Source organism: Canis lupus, chromosome 28 (genome assembly GCF_003254725.2).
Source record: "Canis lupus dingo isolate Sandy chromosome 28, ASM325472v2, whole genome shotgun sequence".
In the NCBI taxonomy this organism is placed as follows: Eukaryota; Metazoa; Chordata; class Mammalia; order Carnivora; family Canidae; genus Canis; species Canis lupus.
This window is the reverse complement of record NC_064270.1, coordinates 40,659,889-40,683,903: the sequence shown is the minus strand read 5'-3', so window position 1 is coordinate 40,683,903 and position 24,015 is coordinate 40,659,889. Positions and strand designations below refer to the sequence as shown.

Genomic DNA, 24,015 nt, shown 5'->3' with positions numbered 1-24,015 from the left:
TCCTGCAGCGTCCCCCCTTCTCCGCAGGTGCCTCCCTGGAAGGCCGAGCACCCAGCCATTCGCCTGCGACCAGATTCTGTAGCAGCGTCACGGGTGCGGGGCCGCGCAGGCCGCAGTGTGCACAGGGTGGGGGGGGGGGGGTCCGGCGGGCCCCAGCGACAGCACAAGCGCTGCTCCCGGGCTCCCCGTCCCCGGAAGCCCCCGATCCGCCTTCCGCCCGTAGGTGAGTTTGCGTTCTCAGGACCATCGTGCCGGTGGAATCGCGGCAGGACCGCTGTGCCCCAGGCCGCTCCCCGCCTGCGGAGCAGGACAGCAGCCCGTCCCTCCGCCACGCGGCCGTCCTCAGACACGACGCCCCTTCGCGCGGGCCCCTGCGCTTGCTGGACAGGCTGCCCCGCTTCTCCTGGGCCACCTCGGGTCACTCGCAGGAACTGCCGGGGTCCCCCAGGGGCCGCGACTGCACGTTCCCGCAGGCCCCGGGGCCACCCTTCCCACTCCCGGGGTCCGGCCTTCCGCTGCCCTAACAGGCTTCCGTACCCTTCCCTGAGCCCGCGAGGCTTCCCCGTCTGACCTGGGCCAGTGCCGCGTGTTGGGGCAGCACTAAGTGGCATCGGTGCTTCACGGGCAGGACCGCAGCCCGAACTCCTTTGTCGGACAGAGTCTGCACGTTTTCTCTCTGCCTGTGAACAGCCTCCTCCTGTGTCTTTGGGAGAACCCGTGCTTTCATTCTGATGAACCGCAACAGATTAACTTTCCTTTCATAGCAGTTTGTGCTTTCTGTGTCACGTTTAAGGAACCTTTACCAAAGCTGGGGTGACTCAGAGCCTCTCTGCGCTCTCGCAGGGGCTCATGGTTGCAGCTCCCACACTAGGTCTGTGGTCTACTCACAGTTACGCTGTCACAAGCTGTGAGGCAAGGGCTGACTTTTTGCACACGATCATCTAATCGTTAAAGCGCCACTTGTGAGAGGACGGCCAGCCCCGCCCTGGACACGCACTCGGCTGGGCTGCCCGACGGCCTGAGAACCCAGGGGAGAGCTGTTCCTGGGCTCTCCACTCGGGCCCACGGCCTGCGCATGTGGCTTCACGGCAGTGCTACTGTGCCTCAAGGACCAGCGCTAGGACGTCTTCCCGCACAGCGTGAGTCCTCATTTACGGGCTAATCTAAGCCCCTTACACATCCACGAATATTTTAGAACCAGTTTGTCAACTTCCACCAAAAAAACGTCTGCTGAGATTTCAACTGGTATCTTTACATCAATGTGGGCAGAAATGACATCTACGTGGTAGTGGGTCTTCCAACCCCTGAACATGGTCTCTCTCTCCCTTTATTTAGATTTTCTCTGGTTTTTCTCACTGATGTGTTACAGTGTTTGGTACGTGGGTCCTGCTATCTTTGGCCTAATTTATTCCTAAATTTTGATGCTATCATAAATGGTAATGTTATTTAAATTTCAAATCCCAACTAGAAGGTGAGAGCTTATAAGCCATGACTACATGACCAGGCTGTTAAAACATCCGTTACGTTCACATCAGCCAATCCCTCTATTCACGGAAGCACTTGGTTCTCATCTTCTCCTGAAGGAGGCTGTGTCCTCGTCACCTCCAGTGCAGTCAGTTCGGTGAAGCTGACTTATGCCTGAAACAGCATACAGCAGGCTCCGCACCCTGTGATCGGCTGGAGCGAGGGGCGCACGCGGGGGAGGAACGCGGGCTTCGCACTAGGCCGGTCCGTGCTGTGCGGCCTCCTCACCGGGCGGAGACCCAGAGAGAGACCCGGAGATCCGCTCCATCTCCCAGGCTCCTGCGTTTGCTCCCACTTCTCTTGTGTTCACTAGGGCCCCCCTGGGTGTTGGAGCTTAGGAGAAGGAAGCAGAGTCCGCTCGGTACTTAACTTCAACCAGAGGTTCAAAGCGAGAGCTGACAGGTCTTTAAATCTGCAACAACCCATCTCCTCTTTGCCCGGAGAACCTCACCTTTCCCCCAGCTGCAATGGCTCCCCACTGACCATCTGACATCCTTCAAGTCCTTTGCCTGATGCTCAAAAGGTCACCAGGGCTCCAGCCTCCTCTGTCACTGCCAATCTCTTGGACAGGCTGGGCTCAGATGGGCGTCCTGCTCCTCCTGCCCACGACACACGGCTGCTTCGGCGTGCCACCGCGCCGACCCACATGCCACCTCTTCCCACACATCTTCTCTGAGGAATCCCTGCCCACCAAGGCTTTTTTAAGTCGGGAAAAAAAAATCACTCTACAAAAGGATTATTATGAAAAACAACAGTTCCCCGGCCATTTCAATGTTCTCCTCCCCAGAGAAGATTACTTTCTTTTACTTGTTTTCTTCTGGTATCCACCTCCGTACCACTAGAACTTATTCGGCTACTTCTTGATTTTCTAGTTTTCAACGTTAAGTATTGATTGTTCCACTGTGTTAGATTAAGATTTAATTCCCTCTCACTGGCTTTCCTCTTCACTCACACGTCACACACATGCATCCCCGATCCCTCATCCTCTGGATATAAACACATTTTTACTTTAATTAGTAATGAGTGTTTATATCGCCGTAACTTTAGTAATGTCCTTCGCGACAGAACATCATGACTGCATCTCCTTTTTCGACTGCTCTTTGTTTTTCCTGTAGATCGTTACTGCCTTCTTTTTATGTTCACCAAGTTCTTTATGTATGTTACCATGATGCGTCCGCACACTCTGTACGTCTCACCCCAGTAAGTCTCGGCACATCAGATAACCTATCAATTACATCATCTCTTGGAGAATCTTCTTAGAAACTGAACTAGCTTCATTAACTGCTCACCTGCTCATGATTCCCCTCCTGGGCTCTACCTTCACTCTTGACCTGGGGACCCCCTGGACAGTTGGGGCGCAGGCCTCACACACAGGTGTACACACTGGTGTTGCAGAGCTGGATGGGAAGGGCACTGCGTCCAAGAAGCGGAGTGACCCCCCATGCACGTGTGAACTCTCTGCTACACACCGTCAAGGAAGCCGCCATGTTCAAACCCCTGCTTCCTGGGTTTCCTGGACCCTGTGCCCACTTATTTGGATATAGCACCTCCTGACAGAGCTTCTTGACAAAGGGTGCTGGGGACATAATTTTTTCCACATCTTACATATCTGATAGACTCTTCATTTTTCCCTGTTTGCACGCTTACAGACTGGCCCAATGGGAATCCATAGGAGAATTTCTGGTATGCCAGAGGTTGAGGACACTGCTCCTGGCTGTCACCTGCTGTCCAACGTAGCACTCGAAACAGGGTACCACTCGGGTTCCAACTCCTTTGGCTAGAACTTGCCCTTCCCTGTTTTCCTTCAGGGCTGCCCCACAGGGCCTCACCAGCTGTATAACCCCCCCTCCCCGCCCCGTAGGGCCTGGGCCTGGGGGTGGGAGGCCAGGGGGGCTGTCCACAATCCTGCGCTCCACAGCGCAGTGGGCCATCCACAAAGGGGCCCAGGAGGTAGAGATCCATGTCTCCCGCGGCTTCCGTGCACACACCCCTGCCCAGCCTGGAATGCTTTTTCCTCTTTCCTTCCACGGCTCACTCCTGCTCATCCTTTAGGTTCAGATGAAACCCATCTCGTCAGGGCAGCCTGTTCGTAACTCCTAGATCCATCAGGCACCTGGGGTGCCCTTCTCTCTTGGTCACTGCACACTCTGTGCTTGTGCCCCCGAGTCTGCACGCTCCACATGGGAGGAGAACTTGAGGATGTGTCGTGTCACGGGTGGCTCTGTCACATGACATGCCATGGGTTGTGACCCAGTGTCGTGTGTAGGCACTTGCTCCCAGGGCCCATAAGCTTGAGGACAAAGAGCACAGTGCGGAGAGCGGTGCGTCGGGAGTCCTGCACTGTGTGCCATGCAGCGTGGGGCCCAGCCACCGGCGCAGGACAGCACGCTGCCCCGTCGGCTGTGGGAAAGGGCTGCTGGACTTCTCTCTTTCTGCTTCCCACCATGGAACTCAGGCTGGGAGCCGGAGTCCGAGCAGCACACGTGGGCACCAAGGTGATCAGGTGACCCGCTTTGCCAGTGCTCTAGTTTCCAGCCTCACATCTGCCCTCAGGCGTCCTTGCCCAGCAGAAAACCAGCCCCCGGCCTGTTTCTGCCACACCTGCCTCGGTGCAGAACGTGCGTGCACACGGCAGGGCCTGACCAAGGTTTGTGGACTACGTGAACCCACGTCTCAGCTCACCACTCATGTGGGGCTGTGGTTCCAGATTTTGGATGAATCTGAACATGATTATCCTTCAAAACTCAACTTTTTGAATCAGCGCTGGGGACCCACTCCACACGGAATTGTCAGCGTGCCACTGACCAGGGCACACAAGAGGAAGAGGACCTCTGCACACAAGCCACAGCAGCCCTTTGCCTCTCTGGTTCTAGATTCTTCTCAGGGAGCTCTTTTATTTATTTTAGAGAGAAAGAGCACACACGAGTGGGGGTCGGGGCAGGGGAAGAGGAGAGAAGCAGCCTCCGCGCTCCATGCAGGGCCCGGAGACACTGGGCTCGATCTCAGGACCCTGAGATCACGACCTGAGCTGAAAACTAAGAGTCAGACGCCTAACTGACGGAGCGGCCCAGGCGCCCCCCAGGGAGCTCTTTTTCTTAGAATTGTGTGCACTTAACGTGCACGACGGGATGATGCGAGGGGCCTTTCTCAGCATGTCCTTGTCCTGGTGGAGGCCCTGCCCGTGGGCGCCCGGGGCAGAGGTCAGGTGCAACCACCCACATTCCTGCAGCTAAATGGAACGACTTTAAGTCACCTTCATGCCTGGGAAGCCAGACCAAGCCTCTGCTGGGAACAGACCCCGGCTCTTAGGAAGGAGGCCAGCTCACGGCCTCAGCTCTGCACCAACCGAGGCACAGACAGGACCGTGGCCTGGCATTCCCATCAGGAGCCTCCTGCAGCCCCCCGCACAGCCCTGTCCCAGTCCTTGGCAGGAACCGGAGTGGCAACCTCTCAAGCTTCTTAATGCAGGCAGCATGCGTCCCACGTGCATTCTTACGTGAAATATTATTTCTAGAGGCAGGAATGGTGCCCAGAGCAAAGAGAAATGTCAGTAAACAGGACTGAAGGACTGGACGCTCATGGATATGTGGCTCTCAGAGACGAGCTCTCTTCCGGGCAGCGGTCATCTCCGTCCCAGGGGAGCTGGCTCCTCCTACCTCCTGCCCCAAACCGTGGAGCAGGGTGATGGCCCCCACAGGGCCAGCGTGCCACACGGCCCCACACACCACAGTCCCGCCAGTGTGGTCGGCCCTGACCACATCCACCTCGTTCCACCCCTGCTGCCGAGCCAGGCTGGACGACAGCGGTTCCTTCCTGCGTGACCCTCAACCCTCCCAGAGAGGCCCATCCGCGCCCCGGCTGGTGGCCCTCCTTCTGTCCTGCCAGCACACCAGCCCCTCGGAAACGCCCGTCAGCCTCCTGGACCTGTGCCGACTCCAATCGGTCAGAACCGCCGGCCCTCGTGTGAGGCACAGAAGGAATGTGTCCCTCGGGCTGTGCATCTCAGTGACCGCAGAGGAGCCTGTGTGTGCCTCGGCCTCCTCCATCTGGCGGGGACCACGGCCACATGCACGCGACACCTCTCATTAAGCGCTGTGGCCAGAGCGGCACAGGCACCGCAAGCGTCCTGCTCCGTCCGCGGTGTCAGGGGCAGACCACGTGCGTGGAAAACACCGGGCCGTCGTTTCTCGTGGCTCAGGAGCAGGGCGCCGAGCAGGAGGGGCATGTGGGCGGGGAGGCCCAGCACAGGGCTGGCATCCCCCGGGAGGCCCAGGGACAGGACCTTTCTTCTTGCCGCCCCCAGGGTGCAGCCGGGGGGCCCTGTGCCTGGCAGCGGCTCAGTCCACACACAGCGAGTGGGAAATGGTCGCAGGGGACCCTGGCTCGGGGCCGCGAGGCGTGCTGTCGGCCCCACATGCTTGAAGTCCCACGTCTTCCTGGCAACTCTTGGCCCCACAAGCAGCCACGCAGAAGTGGCCACCCCACCATTCGCTGCGTCCCTCGCTGGCACCCTCACGCCCCATCCTGCTGGGCCACGTGGACCCACACACACCGTGTGGCCTTGGGCTCTGAGCTCTGGGGGCCCCCGAGAGCCTCTTCCCAGAAGCACACGGTTCCCCGACGCTGCCGAGAACCACAGCCGCACCTGAGCCGGCCGCAGGCCACTGCTGGACGCCGGGGACCTGGGCCTCTCGGGTGCAGGGGGCTCCAGGGCTCGGGAGGACCTGCTGTGCCAGGACACACCCGGCGCCTCCTCGGAACGCACGGAGCCGGATAAAATTAACCTTGTGGCAACCGTCCTTCCCCGCTCAATAGCCCCACGCCACCTCATCTGTTAGAGGCAAATAAAAAAGTCAAGTCTAAATGTATAAAAAATTATGATAGAAGCCCTAAATAAGGCAGGGACTGCAAGCTTATTGAGTCAAAAATCAATCAATCAATGAGCGAGTGGATCAGAAGCACCTCATAAGCCCCAAAGAAATAATTTGCCCAAACACTGGGATTTAACAGTGGAAGACCAAATTTCAACACTTTTAGGAAGTAAATAATGAAAAATCAATTCAAAGAAAAAACAGATCAAGAACCCTGGACCCTGACGTGCCGACACATTTATTGCTGAGACCGTTTCTCGGCTGACCCGAAAACTTCGGGAGGTGTTTATTTACTTTCAGCACCTTCCAGAGATCAATATTTTTAATTTGGATCCGAGTTATTATTTTTCACATCACAGCAGCGGGGAGCGGAGTAAAGTGGCTCATATTTTAGTGCTAAAAAGATCGATATGACAGCTTCACCTTCACTGCGGGCCCCCACCGCCGCCCGGCCGCACATCACCGCGTCCCGCGGGGCTGCAGGTGCCGCCGAGGGGAGCCGGTCGTTACCGCCAGCAGAGCAGACAGTGTGATTTAGCGGAGCGCGGAGGGCCCGGTGCCCTCGGAAAACCAATCTTGCTTCCCGCACTCCATCAGGCCTGTCGGGCCCACAGGCAGGGCGCGGAGGCAGGCGAGCCACCGGGAGGGGAGCCGCTCCCGGAGCAGATTAGTTCCCTCATCAGAAATGCATTTGCCTTCCTTCCCCTTCCTCAGATCAAAGAACATCAGTAAACTCCATTAATTTTCCATAAATTTCCCCTAAAATCTTACTCAGGAGAGCAGAGACAGGATGAGGGGCTGGTCATGGGGGGAGCACGGGGGAGGCGGCAGGGCACGTCCTCCAGGAGCACGGAGGGGGCGGGGAGGGGCAGGGACGAGAGGGAAGCAAGACAGCAGCTGCCTCCCCCTCCCCCCGCCCCTCCTCACCCCGCAGATGGGGTCGGGGCAGGCAGGCCCAGACCCTCCCAGAAAAGTGGGCCGGGGTCAGCATGGAGGCCGTTGGGCTGTGCTCCCCGTGAGGACCCTCCTCTCGGCAGGGAGCCCCCAGGACGGGGGACGGAAGAGGAAGGAGCACGCTTGCTGGTGGCCAGCAGCGGAGGTGTCGCAGGGCCGGGGGCCAGCAGCGCGGGCACTGCAGCGGGGCTGTGGGAACGCACCTGCAGGCCGGAGGCCGCCCCCCAGGCCCCAGCCCCTGCCCCCCAGTAGGCCGGGGGAGGTGCCTCGGGAGGACAGTCTCCCCTGGAGGTCGGGGGTCGCTGCCGCGTGGCTTGCCTGGCACACACGCAGACGACGCCATGCTCCGGGCTGTCCCGGCGTCCCTGGGCCACGTCCGCAAGGTGCTGGCTCGACCCCACCTCTTGCCTCCCAGAAATGAAACTCAGCTGCGCACCTCTTTCCAGGAGCCTCACTGGCCGAGGGCTGAAGATGCTGCTGGGACCCCGCGGGCAGCGGAGGCTTCGGGGCCTCCCCGCGGTGGGCTCTGCACCCTGGGAGCCCGCTCCATGGCCCGCCCACCTTCCTGGGGCCTCGGTGACACTAAAGGACGCGGACACGTCTGTGGCTCCAGACCCCTCTGCCCAGAAGGAACCCCACTCCTAGAGCTTCAAGCAGCCAGAGCTTCCGGCGCTGAGGCAGCCCCACGGTCACACAGGCCCATGCGCTCTCCGGGCAGCGAGGCCCCAAGGACGAGCTCCGCAGGTACCAGCCCAGCGCCACACGACAGCCGGTGCCAGCCCTGCCCGCACCCGCCCGGCCCGGCAGACAGCCCTGCCCGCCTGTGGGTCCCGCTGCCGCGCACACGTCTGGGGCCCCCAGCCCCGGGCAAGGACAGGCAAAGCTGGCTGCCGTGGCTCCCTTCCCGCAGCAGCCGTGGCCGGGGCTGCCCATGGGGATGCACCTCAGCCCCGCATCCGTGCCACCTGCACCCTTCCCCGCCTGGCCATCCGCGCAGCCGTCTTGTGGCGTGCAGACTGGCACAGGCTCCGCGCCGGGCTGCGGTGTTGGGGCCTCCAGCTGCCCCACCAAAACCACGGCCTGCGTCTCCACGGAGCTGGTGCCGCAGGAGAAACACCGCTGCACACGCCCGTTCACCCGGCCCGACGTCCCTGGCGCACGGCGGTCCCCGAATCCCGAGGGCTCCTCAGGGCACTGGGCATCGATCAGCCTGCGGGTCGAGGGGCCCTGACGGCCGGGTCGGTGCCCAGGCCCCCCGCAGGTCCTGCCCGGGAGCCAGGCGCCCCCATCCTCCTCTCCTTCGTTCTGCGCACGCGTCACCCAGGGAGGGCAGGGAACGCGGGGGCCTCCGGCCGTGGCTCCCCCAGGCCTCAGCAGCCCGGGCAGCCGGGAGTTCACACAGATGAACGGCCCGCTCCGCCGCCACCTCCGGGCCCGCGCGTCACACAAACGAGCAGCAGGACAGCAAGACACGCTCTGCGCCAGCAGTGAGAGGAGACGAGGAAATTACACCAAAATAAATTTGCAATTTCTTCCTCATTTAGCCATTTCTGAAGCCAGAGTACAGGAAAGCCGTTACCTTCACGTCCCCCTATCGACGTCCAGGCTTTTCAGGTGGTAAGTGATGAGCTTTCTATGTTCCTCCCGTGAAATGAGACACGATTCCTGTGCTATTGGGTCTCGGATCAATAGACACTCGAAAGCCCTGGAAAACTTCCGCAGCCACTCCCTCAGTGTCAAGGCCTGCACGGCCGTGCCCTGGGCTGCTGCGAAGTCAATGTGGCCAATCAGGGGGCACCTGAGAACCCAGGGGGAGCTTCCCAGGGGGGCAAGTCCTGGGGGGCTTCCTGCAGGAGGCATCTCAGGGCGTTTCGGGGGTCCAGGTGCACCCCGCAGCGCTGGGCGCTCGCTGTAACGCAGACGATAGCAGGTGCCTCGGAGTAGGTGCAGAGCCCCGGGTGTCCTCTAGGGACCCTCCTCCCTAAGCCTGGGGCCCTGGGCAGGCGAGGCCACGCGGCAGCCTCCACACGCCTCCTGGGCCGCAGGGCCCGGCACACGCGGCAGGGAAGGGCCTGAGCGGGCAGGTCCCAGGAAGCCGGACAGTCTGCAAAGTCCCGCCTACCCCGGAGCCCGTGCTTGTCACCGAGCAGCTTACTGAATCACCAGACACATCACGGCCCGACTACGACCGCCCTTCCCCACGGGCTCCATCACTGACCCCGGGGACGGGCAGACCGTGCGGGCCATGTCCTCGCGGGGCCAACAAGACGGCGGGATGGGGTGCTGGCAAAGGGCAGGGGCGCGCGTGAACGCACGTGGTGCTTCAAGGGAGGGAGGGTCCCACGGGGGGCAGGCCAGGGGCTGGGCGCAGGTGCTGGAGGACGGATTCGGGCAGGACGTGCATGAGCGTGGCCGCCCCCACCCCCCAGAAGATGGGCGCCAGGGGAGGGACCACCCGGTGACAGCAACGCCCGCCTCCTCCCAAGGACCTTCCAGACGCTGAGGCTCAGCCAGGGGTGTGCGGGGACCGCCAGCTCCCGGACCAGATGCTGCTGGGCCTCTGGGGCTGCAGGGACAGGCCCCTTGGGGGCACCTGCTCCGAGTGTCCTCTGCAGGGCCATTGACAGGGGACTCCTGTCCGTCCCCGCTGCGTCCCCCCCACGTGGCAAGAACAGGACAAGGCGCCTTCAAACAGCGGGTGGTTAACTCCAGTCGTCCCAGTTCCCTGTGGGCAAGTCCACAAACCCTAACGGGATGTCGAGACCTCAAAGCGCGAGGACACCGAAGGGCCCCGTGTCTGTGGAGGAGACCACGTCCCTCAGGGAGGGTCGGCCGGGCGTCCGTGTGCGCACGCTCAGGCAGGGCTCTGGGCAGCCCCAGGCGGGGGTCTGCACCCAGGCACCTCGGGGACGAGCCCCCTCCCTCGTGGGGTCTTTCCTTGCTGCCACGTGGCTTCCAGCACAGCTCGCCCTGCCTTCCCCCCGTGTCCCCTTGACGCCCCACAAGAGCGCACCTCATCTTCCCAAACTCCACATGTGCGGCCCAGGCTCAGGGGCCTCGGCCCTGCACCCCTCCAGGCCGGGGGGGCTCGCCCGATCTGTGCTCTAGGTAGACTTAAACCCCCATCCCGAGCTCACACCAGTGGACCCACAGGGACGGACGAAGGGCGCCCACGTCTCACCCAGGCTCTCCCGTCCCCGGGGCCCCACTCGCTCACGGACTCGGAGCAGGTGTGCTGCAGCCCCAGGCCAGAGCGGGCAGCCAGGGCACAATCGGGGGTCGGGGGGCTCGGGCGGTGGGGCGCCAGACGAGGTCAGCAGCAGGAGCGCCTCTGGAGCAGCCCCGCGAGGGGAGGGCCTCGGGGCGCCCGGTGCCCGGAACAGTCCTGGCGGGCGCTCCAGCTCGGGCAGGGTCCTCAGCCTGCCCCGGGGGCGTCCCCAGGGGTCCCGGGGCAGGTCGGGCCACCATCCGGGGCCAAAGTCAACGGCCAGCCCGGAGCAGACACGCAAACAGGCGGTGACCCTGTCAGCAGCCAGGTCACGGCGCAGGGACAGGGACAGGGACAGCGGGCCCCACGCACACGGCCCGCGCGATCCTCAGGAGCAACCTCAGCATCCTCGCTGTTCCAGGTCTGCCAAGGCGGGAGCAGCTCCTGAACCAGCCTCAAGGTCCCACGCGCTGCTCTGGCGCCATCTCCTGGTGACAAGGAGCACCTGTGGGTCCCGCCTCCGCCCGCGGGCACCCTACTGAGCCCCCGGGGTGGGGACCCCCAGGCCGCGGCCCCCCCCAGATCCAGGCCCCCCAGGTCGAGCCCCCAGGCCCAGAGCACCCCCCAGCCGTGGGCCCCTCAGCTCAGAGACCCCAGGCAGCCGCGCCCCTGGATCGAGTCCCCAAGGCTGCAGTCCCCTAGATCCAGGTCCCCGTTGAGTCCCCCAGTCCGCAGGCCCCTCCCAGGCGCAGCCCCCACGCTCCTGCGGCAGGGTGGACCCCCGCGGTCACGCTCATGCCAGGTGCAGGTGCAGCTTCAGCCTCTTTCTGGGAACACACCGCTATTTTCTGATCCCTATTAATACCCGTGACAGCATTTATGTACAAGATAAATTCATTTCAATTTTCTTTTTCAATTAATGGCCTATTATTTGAACCACACTCAGCTAAAAATACCGCTCCAATACTATTAATCTTGTAAAAATTAAATTTTCCTCCCTCTGACAGCCAGAGGCCACCAGGTGGGGGCAGGAGGGTGGCCACCCAGATGGCCCACAGACCCCAGCCCTGCCCGGACGCTGGCAGTGCCGGGTCCCCTCCACCAGGACGTCACAGGCCCCCCGCAGAGACGGTCCCACACGCAGCACATGGAGGCCCGGCCCCCAGGGGCCCCAGGTCCAGTAGGATTTTATCACAAACCACGGGCATCTGAGTCAGGAGGTGAGAAGACGGACGCACACGGGCCTCCGCGCCAACTCCGGGATGAGCTCCAGCGACCATTCCCCACTCGCCACACCGGCTGTCGGGCTGTCCCGTGGCCACCGGCAGGCCTCCCAGGACTGCGGCCCCGGGACAGCACCCACACCCGCAGCCGCCCCGCCCCGCGCCGCCCGGCCCGGGTGAGCCCCGCCGCGGGGACCGACTGGAGCGCGTCTCAGGCTCCACGGCCGCGTCTCCCACCAGCGACATTTCCGTGCTTCCGCCCCAGAGACGAAAGCGCGGCCCCTTACCCTGATCTGCCTCGGCCCGGGACCACCCGGCTTGCCGATGCTCCAGTGTGAAAACCCGGGTGCTGAAGAACCAGATGCGACGCCCTCGTTGAACACTTCGCCGCACCCATCGGACGGCAAGCGCGCCCGGCGAGGAGAGCACGGGCTCCGGCCTCTGCGCCTCCTCCTGGGGGCCTGCAGGCGGGTCCCCCCCGACGCCCTGCACCAGGCGACCTGTCACGTGGCTGTTCCACGGGGTGAAAATCTCTCTGGTATTTACGTTATTTCCAGTTTTTGCCGTCGAATAGTTTTTGATGACCGCCGTGTACACAGCTGTCCGGGAGAGCGGCTCTTCTCCCCGGAGGCTGCGGCGCCGCGGGCGAGCCCCTGCCGGGTGTTTGTTCTCCACCACAGGCCGCACCGCGGCAGCCAGAGCTGCATCCCAGGGGACGAGGGGGACGGAAACACGCGCCCGGCCGACTGCCGACACCGCGCCCCTCGTCTTGTCGGCCACGTGCTCGCGTGGGACACATGCAGCTGTGTGGGCACAGGACGGCGGCGCGGGCGGCGGGGCCCGGCCCCGAGTGGCCGCGGCTGGGGTCTGCCGGGCCCTGCCCAGCGCGGGGAGCTCCTGGCCCCGACGGCCTGGCCCTGTCCCCCACAGTGTGCTGCCCCGCCAGGAGGCCCCGGGGACGCGCGGACCCGCCCGCCGACCGTGTGCTACCAGGACGAGGTCACTGGTTGCTTCTACCCTATTTTCCTCGTCACTCCTTTCAGCTCTTAGTTTATTATTTCCTTTCCTCTACTCGCTTTGGGTTAATTCACTTATTTTTAAGTTTTCTAATGCAAGCACTTAATGCTAAAAATTCCCCTGGATGCGCCACTCTAGGTGCATCTCACGAATCCTGAAGGGTTCAGTCTTTCATTCATCGGACCCACGAGCCAGTCTGCTCTGTGAGATTCTCTCGGACTCCAGAGATATTTGCAAGTTGACTGTTTATTTCCACGCATTTAGGAGTCGTCCACACATGGTTTACTTCCAGTCTGTGCACTCTGTGCTCAGAAACACGAGGGGTCTCGCCTCATGCTGGATTTCCACGAGCATGTGAGCGTCCCCGGGGACATGGTCCGACACCCCCGCGGCCGGGGAGGGAGCGGCAGGTGCACACGCAGAGTCCTCGGCAGGCGGCCTCGGGGCGGCCCGGAGCTCACGGGGCCACTCTGCACCCACCCGAGCCTGACCCAGCCTTCTCCCAAGTCTCCTTGCCCTTCGTTTTTAGACATTTTTCAGGAAACAGCAGCAGCCGGCAGCCACCCTGCCCGCCCCATGGCCACCGAGCGTCCTCTGGCGCAGGCCCAGACCCCGTGGCGCACACACAGCCCTGCGGGGCTGCCCCTCCAGTCGGTGTCCCGCCGACGATCCTTGGTCCCCCTGCAGCAGCAGTCTGTGGGAGGAGCCGTCGAAGTCTCTGCTGCCCCTGATCTGTCCCCTGATCTGTCCCCAGCCATCAGTGGTCACAGTGGGAGCACGATTCCCGACTCTGGGCACCACCCCGTCCCCGTACGTCCTCTTGGGGGCCTGGCCTCCTCCACCTGTGATGCTCCGCGCTCGGAGCCCAGTGGCGACTCTGACGCACTCACTTCCTCAGCGTGTGTCTGTGGGGCCTGTTTTCCTGCACCTTTTCCTGCTACGACACGGAGCCTCCCACTGAAAGGAGGCCGTGCAGACGTGAGGGGAGGTGACCGACCCCCGTGACCGCCGTGGAACGCGGCCGCCTCTGGGGCTGAGCAGAGCGTGCGGGGAGACCAGCGCCTGAGGGTGACGGGGGTGGAGGATCCGGAACCATGGCCTTGGCCTCATCAGGATGAACCTCTGCTGCTCACAGGTCGTCTGCAGGAAGCCTGCGTGATGACTCCATCTGCGCATCCACACGTTTCATCAAATTTTTAAAACTTTCTCTAACATCCTTCAGGTATCGGCCCGTGTCCTGCTCCCTCTCCTCCTGGGGTGCAGCAACACACACACTGGCGCCCCGGACGCTCTATCCCGGCAGGGACATCCCGTTAACCTCTTTCACGTCTTATTCTGAAGGGTCCCCGTTGCTAGGACCCCAGGTCAACTATCCACCCTGGTCCTCTGCAGTGGCCTGCGAGCCGCTCGCCCCAACCGACAGATTTGCACTCCAGGCACCGTGCTCTTCATCTCAAGTCCCAATGGGGGACAGTGCGGGGACACAGGAGGCTCAGGAGTGCATTTATGCAAAGGACGGGCTGAGAGCAAATGGCCAGCGGTCAGGGGCAGGAAGGCCGCGGGGGCGCGTGTGGCTGGGCGGCCAGGACAGCAGCAGATCGCGGGGCAGCCAGGCCCCGGTGACCATCTGGGCCACAGGAGACACCGCAGAGCTGGCACTGACGCCCGGAGAGACTGAGAACTGACAGGCGTCCTTCCCACCACGGACGGTCTCCGAGGCTGCTCCCCACTCAGGACGTGCTCCCCGGCTCTGCCCACCTGGCGCGCAGGCACCTGCCGCTGCACACCACCAGCCTTCGGGGGCTCCGTGCCTGCGGCACCCCAGGCTTCCGGTGACGTGAGGGACTTCAGGGGAAGGACACGGGGAACAGAACCTGGAGGCTCTGAGCAGCCCCGAGACGTCCCTGAGATGGGAGCCGACGAGCAGCTACTTAAGACCCATCTGACATCTGCGCCTCCCAGAAGCCTTCAGCCCCACCCGTCACCAGTACCACGTGCAGCTGCTGCACCCCAGCGGGGGCCCCTCTCCAGGTGTCCACCGTCCCCCCACCAGGGCCCCTCGCAGAGAAGGGACAGGAGGCCAGGCCCCCGAGCAGTGCTGCGCGGGCCCACGAAGGGACCGGCCTGCATCCTACGGGCAGGACCGGCACGAGCAACTCTGCAGAGCAGACCCAGGGACGGTGCAACCCCTCACCTCCGCACGGAGCCCCAACTCCCCCATCAGCCCGTGGGCCACGGCCCTGGACCCCTCTTGGCAGCGGCCCCCCCCCATGGAGCCGGTCGGTGCCGCTGACGACAGGGAGCATCCCCATGGAGGGGACCCCAGTGGCCGCCTTGTCAGGAGCAGGCCCTGCGGACACTCACTGTGAAGTGCTCCTGGGATTTGAAGTTCTCGTCCAGGTAGACGCGGGCCCTGTTGTACTCCTTCATCGCGTCACTGGACAGCAGCTCTCTGGAAGGGAGAGGGGAGGAGTCAGTCCTTTAGTGAAGAGCCACCCGAGCAGCTGTTGTACGGCCCGGGCTCCCGGCGGGCACACCGTGCTGTGTCACCCTGGAAACGCCCCCAGCCAGCGGTCGGGAGGCAAGGGCAGCAGAAACTCAGGCACCCCGTGTGCTGCAGGCGGCGAGGGCTGCGCGTCCTGGCAGTGCCCCCACGACACCCGGGGACACTGGAGGCCGGAGACGCAGGGGGGCGGTGGCACGGGGGCTCGGCCAGGGCCATGCACCGCGACGGCACGACCCCCGGGACCCTGGGGGTCTCCCGGCTGCTTGTGCGTGGGCAGGGGCGGGGGCAGCACACTCACAATGCCCCCCGGCCCGGCCACTCCCTCGCTGCCTGCCCCCTGGGAGGCTGAGCACCGTGCGCAGCTGCCGGCGTGTCCTCCTCCTCAGGACACGGAGGAGGAAGCGTCTCTCAACACCGTCCCGCTGGGCCACAGTCTCATTTCACAACCAGAGAAGACTAAGTGGGCGCCTCGCCGTCATCTTGGCAAATGTGGCCGGAAAGGGAGCCAGTGTGCCCCCCGAGCCCCGCCAACACCCCAGAGCAGCAACGGGAAGCGAGGGGCCTCCCTGCTCAGCCGACGGTCCCAGCGCGGAGCCCCCGCAGCTCGGTGGCCACAGGGGAGGGGACACGGTGCCCCGAGGCGCCAGCCCGTGGGCCACACGGCAGAGGCCTCTGCTCTAGGAAGCAGGAGAGGGGACCTAACCGACCGCGCAGCGCCCCACGCAACAGTCGTCACGTCTGCGGCCAAGTCAAAAACTGACCCGGCGCACGGCACAGTGTGAGCCCGGCCTGTAGAGAAGCAGGGACGGCCGGCGAGCCCCAAGCCGGTCAAACATCAAAGGTCTCCGGGAAACCGTGAACGTGACCAGAGGTAAAAATTCACACCGCAAGGGACACTTCTCCAGCTGAAAACAGAACCCGGGGTGGCCGTGAAAGCAGGTGAAAACCCAGGGAAACAAGTGAACCCGCGGTCACTATGGGACACGGTGACGGGAACCCGCACTGCGGCGACGCAGCCGGAAGCGTGGGGCCCGGGAGACAGCACAGGGCGACCCCAGGACAGCGCCCGGGGACACAGCCAGGACGCGGGGACACAGGGAGGACAGCCTACGGCTTTTCCCAAATCCGGTTAAATTAGACGCCCAGGGACAGGGAACCACCGAGGAAAACCACCCCCACCTGCAGCGGGGACGGGCGCACCGCAGGGACCCTCGGCGAGGCCCACGGCCAGGCGCCACCCGCCACGGCACGGCCCAGCACAGCGCGGCGACGTCCTGCCGGGGGACGGGCCGCCGGGCTTCTGGCCACGACGAAACACCTTCCGACGCTGCAGACTTTCTTCAGGCAAACCGAAGGGAGAGAACGTGTCAGCGGTGACTCGTGCTGACGTGACGCACACGGCCCGGGGAGGGGGCGCTGCACGGACACCCGCTGCGGGGCCGCAGCCTGGAAACCGGCGCTGCTGGAAATAAACGGCCTCTTCTCTCGCTTTTTGATCTTCTTATAAGGTAACAGCTCAAAGCAAACATGATAGCGTGTGTCACACGTGGTGCGGGTAGGGGACCGACCCGACGGCAGCGCCAGGACGGCAAGGGGACCGCAGAAGCGGCCGTCGACACGCAGGGCGGGGACACGGGGCAGGGACATGGGGTGCGGATGTGGGGCAGGGGTTAGGGACTGGGGTGGGGGAACAGACGTGGAGGGGACACAGGGCGGGGACACGGGGCGGGGACACGGGGCAGGGACGCAGAGAGTGGATGCAAGGTGCAGACACGGGACGGGGGTTCAGGGACTGGAGTGGGGGGACATGGGGCAGGGACATGGGGTGTGGACACAGGGCAGAGATTAGGGCCTGGGGTGGGGGAACAGGACCCGGGGGGACACGGGGCGGGGACATGGGGTGTGGACACAGGGTGGGCGTTAGGGACTGGGTTGGGGGAACAGGATGTGGGGGGACCCGGGGCAGGGACGTGGGGCAGGGGTTCAGGGACTGGGCCGCGGGGCCGTGAGTGGCCTCCCTGCACCAGCCGCTGTGCACCTGCAGGCCCCCTCTGGGAACCCCCGGCCCCCACACGCCCGCTCGCAGCCTCCCCAGGGCTCCTCAGGTCACGTCCTGGCTTCTGCCCGAAGGTGTGTGGCACAGTGTCACAGCTGACTTTCACCCTTCCATTCACTCAAACTTCTGCATCTTTAGCACGTGACACATTTAGCACCTTTTCAAAAGAAATCTCTCCCTGCTGCTGAGCCGCAGACACCTCTCCCTGGTCTGGTCTCAGCGTCGTCACCCTGTCACATCTACTGACATGTGTGACACTCGTCCCGGGTGCGGGGATGGGGGGAGGCCCAGTGTCCTGGTCTCACGCAGACACCAGTGGCCGGTCCTCGGCTGCAGAGGGCAGGGCGACGCGGGGCGGGGACCTCCTGAGCACCCCCCCCGCAGCCCGGCCCCACCCTCGCCGCTCCCCAGGGAGGCCGCAGCCCAGCGGGGCACGGGGACGGGCGCCCACCTCACGCCTCCTCAGTATCCCTGTGGCTACTCTTGGCTCTTCAGCTACGTCCCTCGCTCTCCCACATTGACCTTCGCACTAGTTTAAGGGTCAAAAAAACTCGATTGCTTTAAAAGTACATTTTTGGGGACCCCTGGGTGCCTTCAGCCCAGGGCGTGACCCCGGGGTCCTGGGATCGAGTCCCACGTCGGGCTCCCCACATGGAGCCTGCTTCTCCCTCTGTCTCTCTCTCTCTCTCTCTCTGTACCTTGGTGTTTCTCATGAACAAATAAAATCTTTAAGAAAAATTTAAAAAACAAAAGTACGTTGTTTTGGGAAAATATGGCCACTCTTTTACAAAAAGTATGGCCCTTAACAGATCACCGCCCAGTTTAACCACAGAGAACACGGAGGCTCGCGTCCACCCAGCACGTCAGGGGCCCCGAGCACGGGTGGGGGGGCGGCCGGCAGCTGACCCCCGGCGGCCACGCGGCTGGGGCTCTAGGCAGGGAGCCCGCGGCCCACACCCCCGCCGGCACGGGGCCTCCGCTGGCCGCCTCCGAGGGCAGGAAGCTCTGGCCGTGCTTGGCGGGCAGTCGGTGTGCAGGTCCCAGCTGGGGGAGGCCCGGGCCACACCTGGGGGCTCAGGGGGGCACATGCAGCGGGGCCGGCGGCAGAGACGACGTCCTGGCCCCTCAGGTGGGAGGCAGCGCAGAAGGTGGGCACCCTGGTCCCACCTCCCCAGGACAGGCTATTGCTCCTGGTCCCTGCCCTGGGGACAGGCTGTCACCCTGTGGTCCCTCCCGGGGACAGGCTGTCACCCCTGGTCCCCCCTCTGCAGAGACAGGTTGTTGCCCCCAGTTTCTCCCCGCCCAGGGACAGGCTGTCACCTTGTGATCCACTCCCAGGGATAGACTGTCACCCTGTGGTCCCCTCCCCAGGGACAGGCTGTCACCCCTGGTCCCCCCTCCCCAGGGACAGGCTGTCGCCCCTGGTCCCCCCTCCCCAGGGACAGGCTGTCGCCCCTGGTTCCCCCCAAGGGGCAGGGCATCCAGGGAAGAGGCGCAGGGCCGTGGCGCACACCAGGACTTACTTGACAAACTTGTCCACGTGTGACATGGAGGCCTCGTAGTTCTTCCCTCCGAACTCCTGGCAGTGCAGGGCCATGAAGTGAGGCTTGTGTGTGTGCACGACCTGGGGAGGGAAGCGCAGGACACGGTCAGAGGCTCCGCACTGCACAGCCACGCGGGGAAGGCGGCCAGGACTGGGGCCCCGCACCCCCAACAAGCCACCTGAACGGTTTCTAGGGCTCCTGCATGCAGTCCTTCTGGCCCCGTGTCTTCTGTTCTCCTGATCCTAGTCCCCACGTGGGTTCAGAATGATCAGAACCCGCTTCTATAACCTCGAGGTTCGTCCCCTCCTGTTACAAACACACGTAGGTGCTGGAGTGGAGCAGCTGTTAAACCCCAAAGAACAAACACCCCGATTATCATCCCACTGCTGACACCGGGGCACATCCTCCACGGCGGCTGCAAGCCCAGCTGGCACCCATGCCGAGTGTGTGTGCAAACACCGCACGCATGGGCGTGTATGTGCATGTAAGCACGTGTGCACGTGTGGGCACGCACACGCTTCTAAGCTGCCCAGAGAAAGCCAAGCGGACGGCGTGCTCGCCCGGGGCTGGTGCTGCCCCATGCGCAGTGTGCGCACCGGCTCCTGACATCGCCAGGGGGCAGGCGCCCAGCGTCCATGTCCCCGCGGGGCACGCGGCCGCCAGCAGGACTGCCTCCAGGCCCAGGGCCACGCGGCAGCGGAGGTGGCACGGCCACAGAGCCACTGCCCTGCAGCCAGAGGACGCAGGGCCTGGGGGCGGCTGCGCGGCAGCCACGGCATCCTCTGGCGCCAGGGCTCGGCGAGCTGCGGACCCGCCCCGGGCCTTTGTTACCGGACAACACGAGCAAACATCCCCGACGGAACGGTTTCCTGAGCTGCCCGGCGACGCCGTCAGGAAGTGTGGTCACTGTCCGGAAGCCCTGCAGCCACGCCCCAGCCCAGCCCAGCACAGGGGCTCCAGCTCCCCGGCACCGACCCACGCTGGAGTCTCGGGGCGACCACGGCACGCGCTCACGGCAGCGACGGGGCACAGCCACCCCGCTCTCCTGGGCCCGGGGACAGCGTGTCACTCCTGGGCCCATGAGGCGGCCAGGCCACTAAGCCTGGGCTTGGGGCAGGGGCAAGGGCCGCGGGGACCACGGGAACCAGAGGGCCGAGGGCAGTAGGGCAGGGGTGCGGGGGCCCGTTCCCCGTCCCCGGCACCCGTCGCACTAAGTGCACATGCCCGTGGCTGCCAGGGTCGTCTTCTGGGTGTCGTGCGGCTCCTCCTCTCTCCCCAACACCTAAGTTCCCCTTCCCCAAACACAGCACCCCAGGGGCACCCCTGCACACGTCTGTGAGGTCACCTGGATCCCAGCCTCGGACGCGGTCTCCTGCGGGGTCTGGCGGCCAGACTGGTGTGTGCAGCCCCAGTGGACAGCAGCTGCTTCTAGGACTGAGCCGGGCCCAGAGCACGGGAGGAGGAGGAGGGCGCTACGCGGGACGGAGGCTACGGGCACCAGGGACGCACGGCACATGTCAGGGGACACGCGGCCCACAGCGCGGCCGGGAGGCTCCGCAGGCAGCGGCTGCCCCTCCGTCCACCAGCAGGCGCCCAGCGGCGCAGCCCCCTTGTCCTCCCCTGGGCCACGAACAGGCCACAACCCAGGCCCCAGGGCTCGGGGGTGGGACCAGGGGACCCAGGACAGGGCCTCAGGGCTGGGGGGGGACGGGGGTGGGGCCAGGGCTGGGGGGGACCACGGGACCCAGGATGGCAGGGGCAGGGCCAGGCCCTCAGCGCTCCCGCTCCCCGCTCCCCGGCATCACCTGACTGAGGAGTGACAGCCCGTACCCGTGCTCTGGGCCCGCCCCGCCAGCGCACCCCTCCTTAGCGCACGCCGGGCCTTCCCCAGGCGGCCAGTCTGCTCGGCCGGGCCTGGGGCAACACAAACCTTCTCAGAACAGGCGACTCCTGGGGCGGGCGGCAGAGAACGTGCTGGCCGCGCGGCCCTGCGACGCCCGACGCCGTGTCGGTCTTGGGCTGCCACGGTGGCCGAGGCCTGCGTCAGGCTCCAGAACTGCCCACGGACTTCCGACCACGGACCAGGCCTCCTGGACAACAGAGCCGCCGTGCAGGCCCCCTACCCTGACGGCCGCCCCGGGACCCCAGCCACCCCGCAGCGCTCTGCCTGGACAAGCGGCCTCCACTCGCCCCCACCACCCCGGATCCGGAAGGGAAGATGTCTGCAGGCACCAGGGGCTCTGGACACGTCCCTGACAGGCCCACCACGGGGGCCACGGGCTCTGAAAGGCACTGGTGGGATGGACTCGAGCAGCAGGTGCTTCGGGGCGTGCAGAGGGCAGCGGGGGCGTCCACGGGCACCGGCCCCCAGCTGCCCCTCCACCCACAGGCGCCCCACCCCGCCAGGCCGAGCCTCGACCGTGAGCCGGACCAGGGGGTCATGATCCGGGGCAGCCCTGGTCACGGTCTCCAAAGCCCACGGGTTAGCAAAGCCCTCGGCACCGGCTAAGGACGCTGATGAAGGGAACGTTCCCTGCTTTCCCCTCGTTCCGACCCGGGGGGCCGCCTCTCCACGCACCACACCCCCCGGGAGGCCTCGTCAGCCCAGATGGGTTCTGAAGGGTGCTCGGGATATAGGGCAGGCCCCCCGTGGGGGCTGAGGCCGGCGGCGGGGAGGGCAGGGCGTGCAGGGTCCCGGGAGCTGCCCTGGCCACCCCTCCCCAGGCCCTGCCGCCCGCCCAAGGACGCGGGGTCCCGAGGAGCCCAGGTGCGCTGCAGGCGCTCTGAGCACAGGCCCTCAAGGGAAGGCCCAGGCCAGAACCCCAAAAGCCAGGCTCGAGTCCCTGCCCTGACGCCGTCCAGCCGTCCGTCCCACAGCAGCTCACGCTCTCCGGGGAGCATCCTGACCATCCTTCCGCCCCCTCTGCCTCCCCCCGCCGCTCTGGGCAGGGCCTGGCTGCTTGACCTCGCTCCCTGGGGACTCCCCCTCTCCAGCACGGCCGGGCTGCCACGCCGCGTGCACCTGTCCCAGGCGACAGGGCCTCAGCGTGGCTGTGACATGTCCGGGGAGCACTGGTCCCGACCCTACGCCTCGCTGTGGGGTTGGCTGCAGCCTCAAACTCACGAGGGTGCGGGGCACTCAGGATGGGGCCGTGGGGTCTCAGGCCTTCCACCTCCGCCCCGGCACCTGCGAGCCCACCTTGACGCACCCCAGCCGGCAGCCGGGCAGCCACCCTCCGGCTCTCCGCCTCTCCGCCTCCTGCGCCCGCACTTGGCTCCGGGTCTGACACCCAAACGCCCGGCGCTGTGTCCCGGGGCCGCACCCTGCCCGGCTCCTCAGGAGGCGCCTCTCCTGCCCACAGTGCGGCCCCTGCGCCCCCTGGTCTCCAGGCGCGACGGCTAGTGCACAGGGCCGCGCCCTGACCGAGCCGCGCTTCTGGGCCAGGAGAGGCCTCGGCTCGATGTGTGCCGGACGGAAAACACAGCCACCTTCCAAATTAAATTCATATTTGAAACTAAACTTTAACTGATTGTAAGTTTAAATAAACAGCCAAGACAATGGCTCCTGTGACTTGACTTTATCTGTGTGACCTTCCCTGACAGCGACGGTCTCTGCAGCGACCCCACGGCCCCAGCAGCAGAGGCCGCAGGGCACGTGGCCCAGAGGGACGGGGCCGCCAGAGAAGGGACACACGCGAGGGGAGGCAGCCCCGGGCCGCTGCGGACCCGCAGAAAGGGAGGCAAGGGGGAGCCGGGCTCACAGGCCGGAAGGGTGGGGAGCCCCGCGGAGCCTGCACCTCGCCGGGCGGGCAGAAGGGGGTGCTGTCGGGCCGGGACTCGCACAGGCCTGCTCCAGCTCCTGCCCAAGGACAGGCGTCCCGCAGCCCCCGCAGCGACAGAGCTGAATCCACCCAGACCCCATCTGACAATGGGAGGAACACCTGGAATCAGAAACACAAAACAAACCAGAAATGGGCCAAAAACAAAAAAAGAAAGATGGCATTACCCTCAGAAGAGAAATGGAAAAAAGACAAAATCTTCACAGAAAAGAGGAACAGAGAACAAAGTACCAAGGGAGGGAGGCTCTACTGACAGGTCAAGCTGCAATGGGCGGGGGGGACGGGCAGAGGGAGGCGGACCAGTGCGGAGGGGAGGGGAGAGTCCGCAGTCCCTGCGGGAGGACCCACCAGATCAGAACTAACCCTTACAATCCTAATCCGAGGCAACCCCAGAACACAGAGACCTGAGGTGTACCCCACAGCCCCCCCAACATCCCCGCAGAGCGAGGTGACCTCGCAGGGGCGACCTCCAGGCCTCCAGGTCACAGGTCGGCGAGGAAAACCGAGGGTCAGAACCACACAGGAACCAAGGGGGCAACGGGACGGCCGCTCTGCAAACCTTGATCCCTTGGATCAAGTGTGAGCCAAGGACTCACACACCTGCTAAGGGTCCTTCAAACCTCAAAGGCTCAGAAAACGACTTTTAGACAGAAATCTAGGGAATTCCGCCCGGAGCACATGCGGGCAGACGTTTTCCGTGGAGAGAGCCACGCCAATGCTCTCAGCTTGGGAGGCCATGGCGTCTACACGGCAATAGCTCCAAGGTGTCAGTGTAGACAACAGCACATGTGTACACACACACACGTGCATGCATGCACACAGCCACCCATGAGCCCACACGTGTGCACGTGCAAACACAAGTGCACATTTACAGCCATGCACACATACGAGCACATGCATGTGCAAACCCACATGCACCCAGCCACACCCACATGAGCACACGCGTGCATACGTGCCCACACGTGTACACATACCAGCACATGCGTGCGTGCACACCCACACCCACACACATGTGCGTGCATATTCATGCACACACACGGGCACACACACAAGACCAAGTGACACAGCCAAGCACCCTGACGTAACAAGAGCCCGGGTGACGGCTGCACGCAGTCCTCTGTACGCACTGCAGGGCGGTCATGGCTGGGTCTCCGGGACTCCCGAGACAGGGCACGTGGAGTGCACCGGCGAGGGCAGCCCACAAGCAAGGCCATCCCGTGTGATTCCACCGACACGGAAACCTAGAAATGCAAACCCATGGATAGCAGGGGAC

At 64.2% G+C, this 24,015-nt stretch overlaps 1 protein-coding gene across 3 annotated transcripts in view; it reads right to left on the bottom strand.

The window, feature by feature from the left end:
- The window catches only part of INPP5A (inositol polyphosphate-5-phosphatase A), a 159,025-nt gene that overhangs the window by 79,216 nt on the left and 55,794 nt on the right, over positions 1-24,015 (bottom strand). For 2 of the 3 annotated variants that reach the window (XM_025467712.3, XM_025467713.1), the window contains exons 3-4: positions 18,883-18,983; positions 15,162-15,249 (exon numbers count right to left, since the gene is read on the bottom strand). In XM_025467712.3, the coding sequence (XP_025323497.1) occupies positions 15,162-15,249; positions 18,883-18,983 (189 nt within the window). Of the gene's footprint in view, positions 1-15,161; positions 15,250-18,882; positions 18,984-23,869; positions 23,984-24,015 lie in introns of all 3 variants that reach the window. The other variant, XM_035707959.2, reaches the window with a different exon arrangement.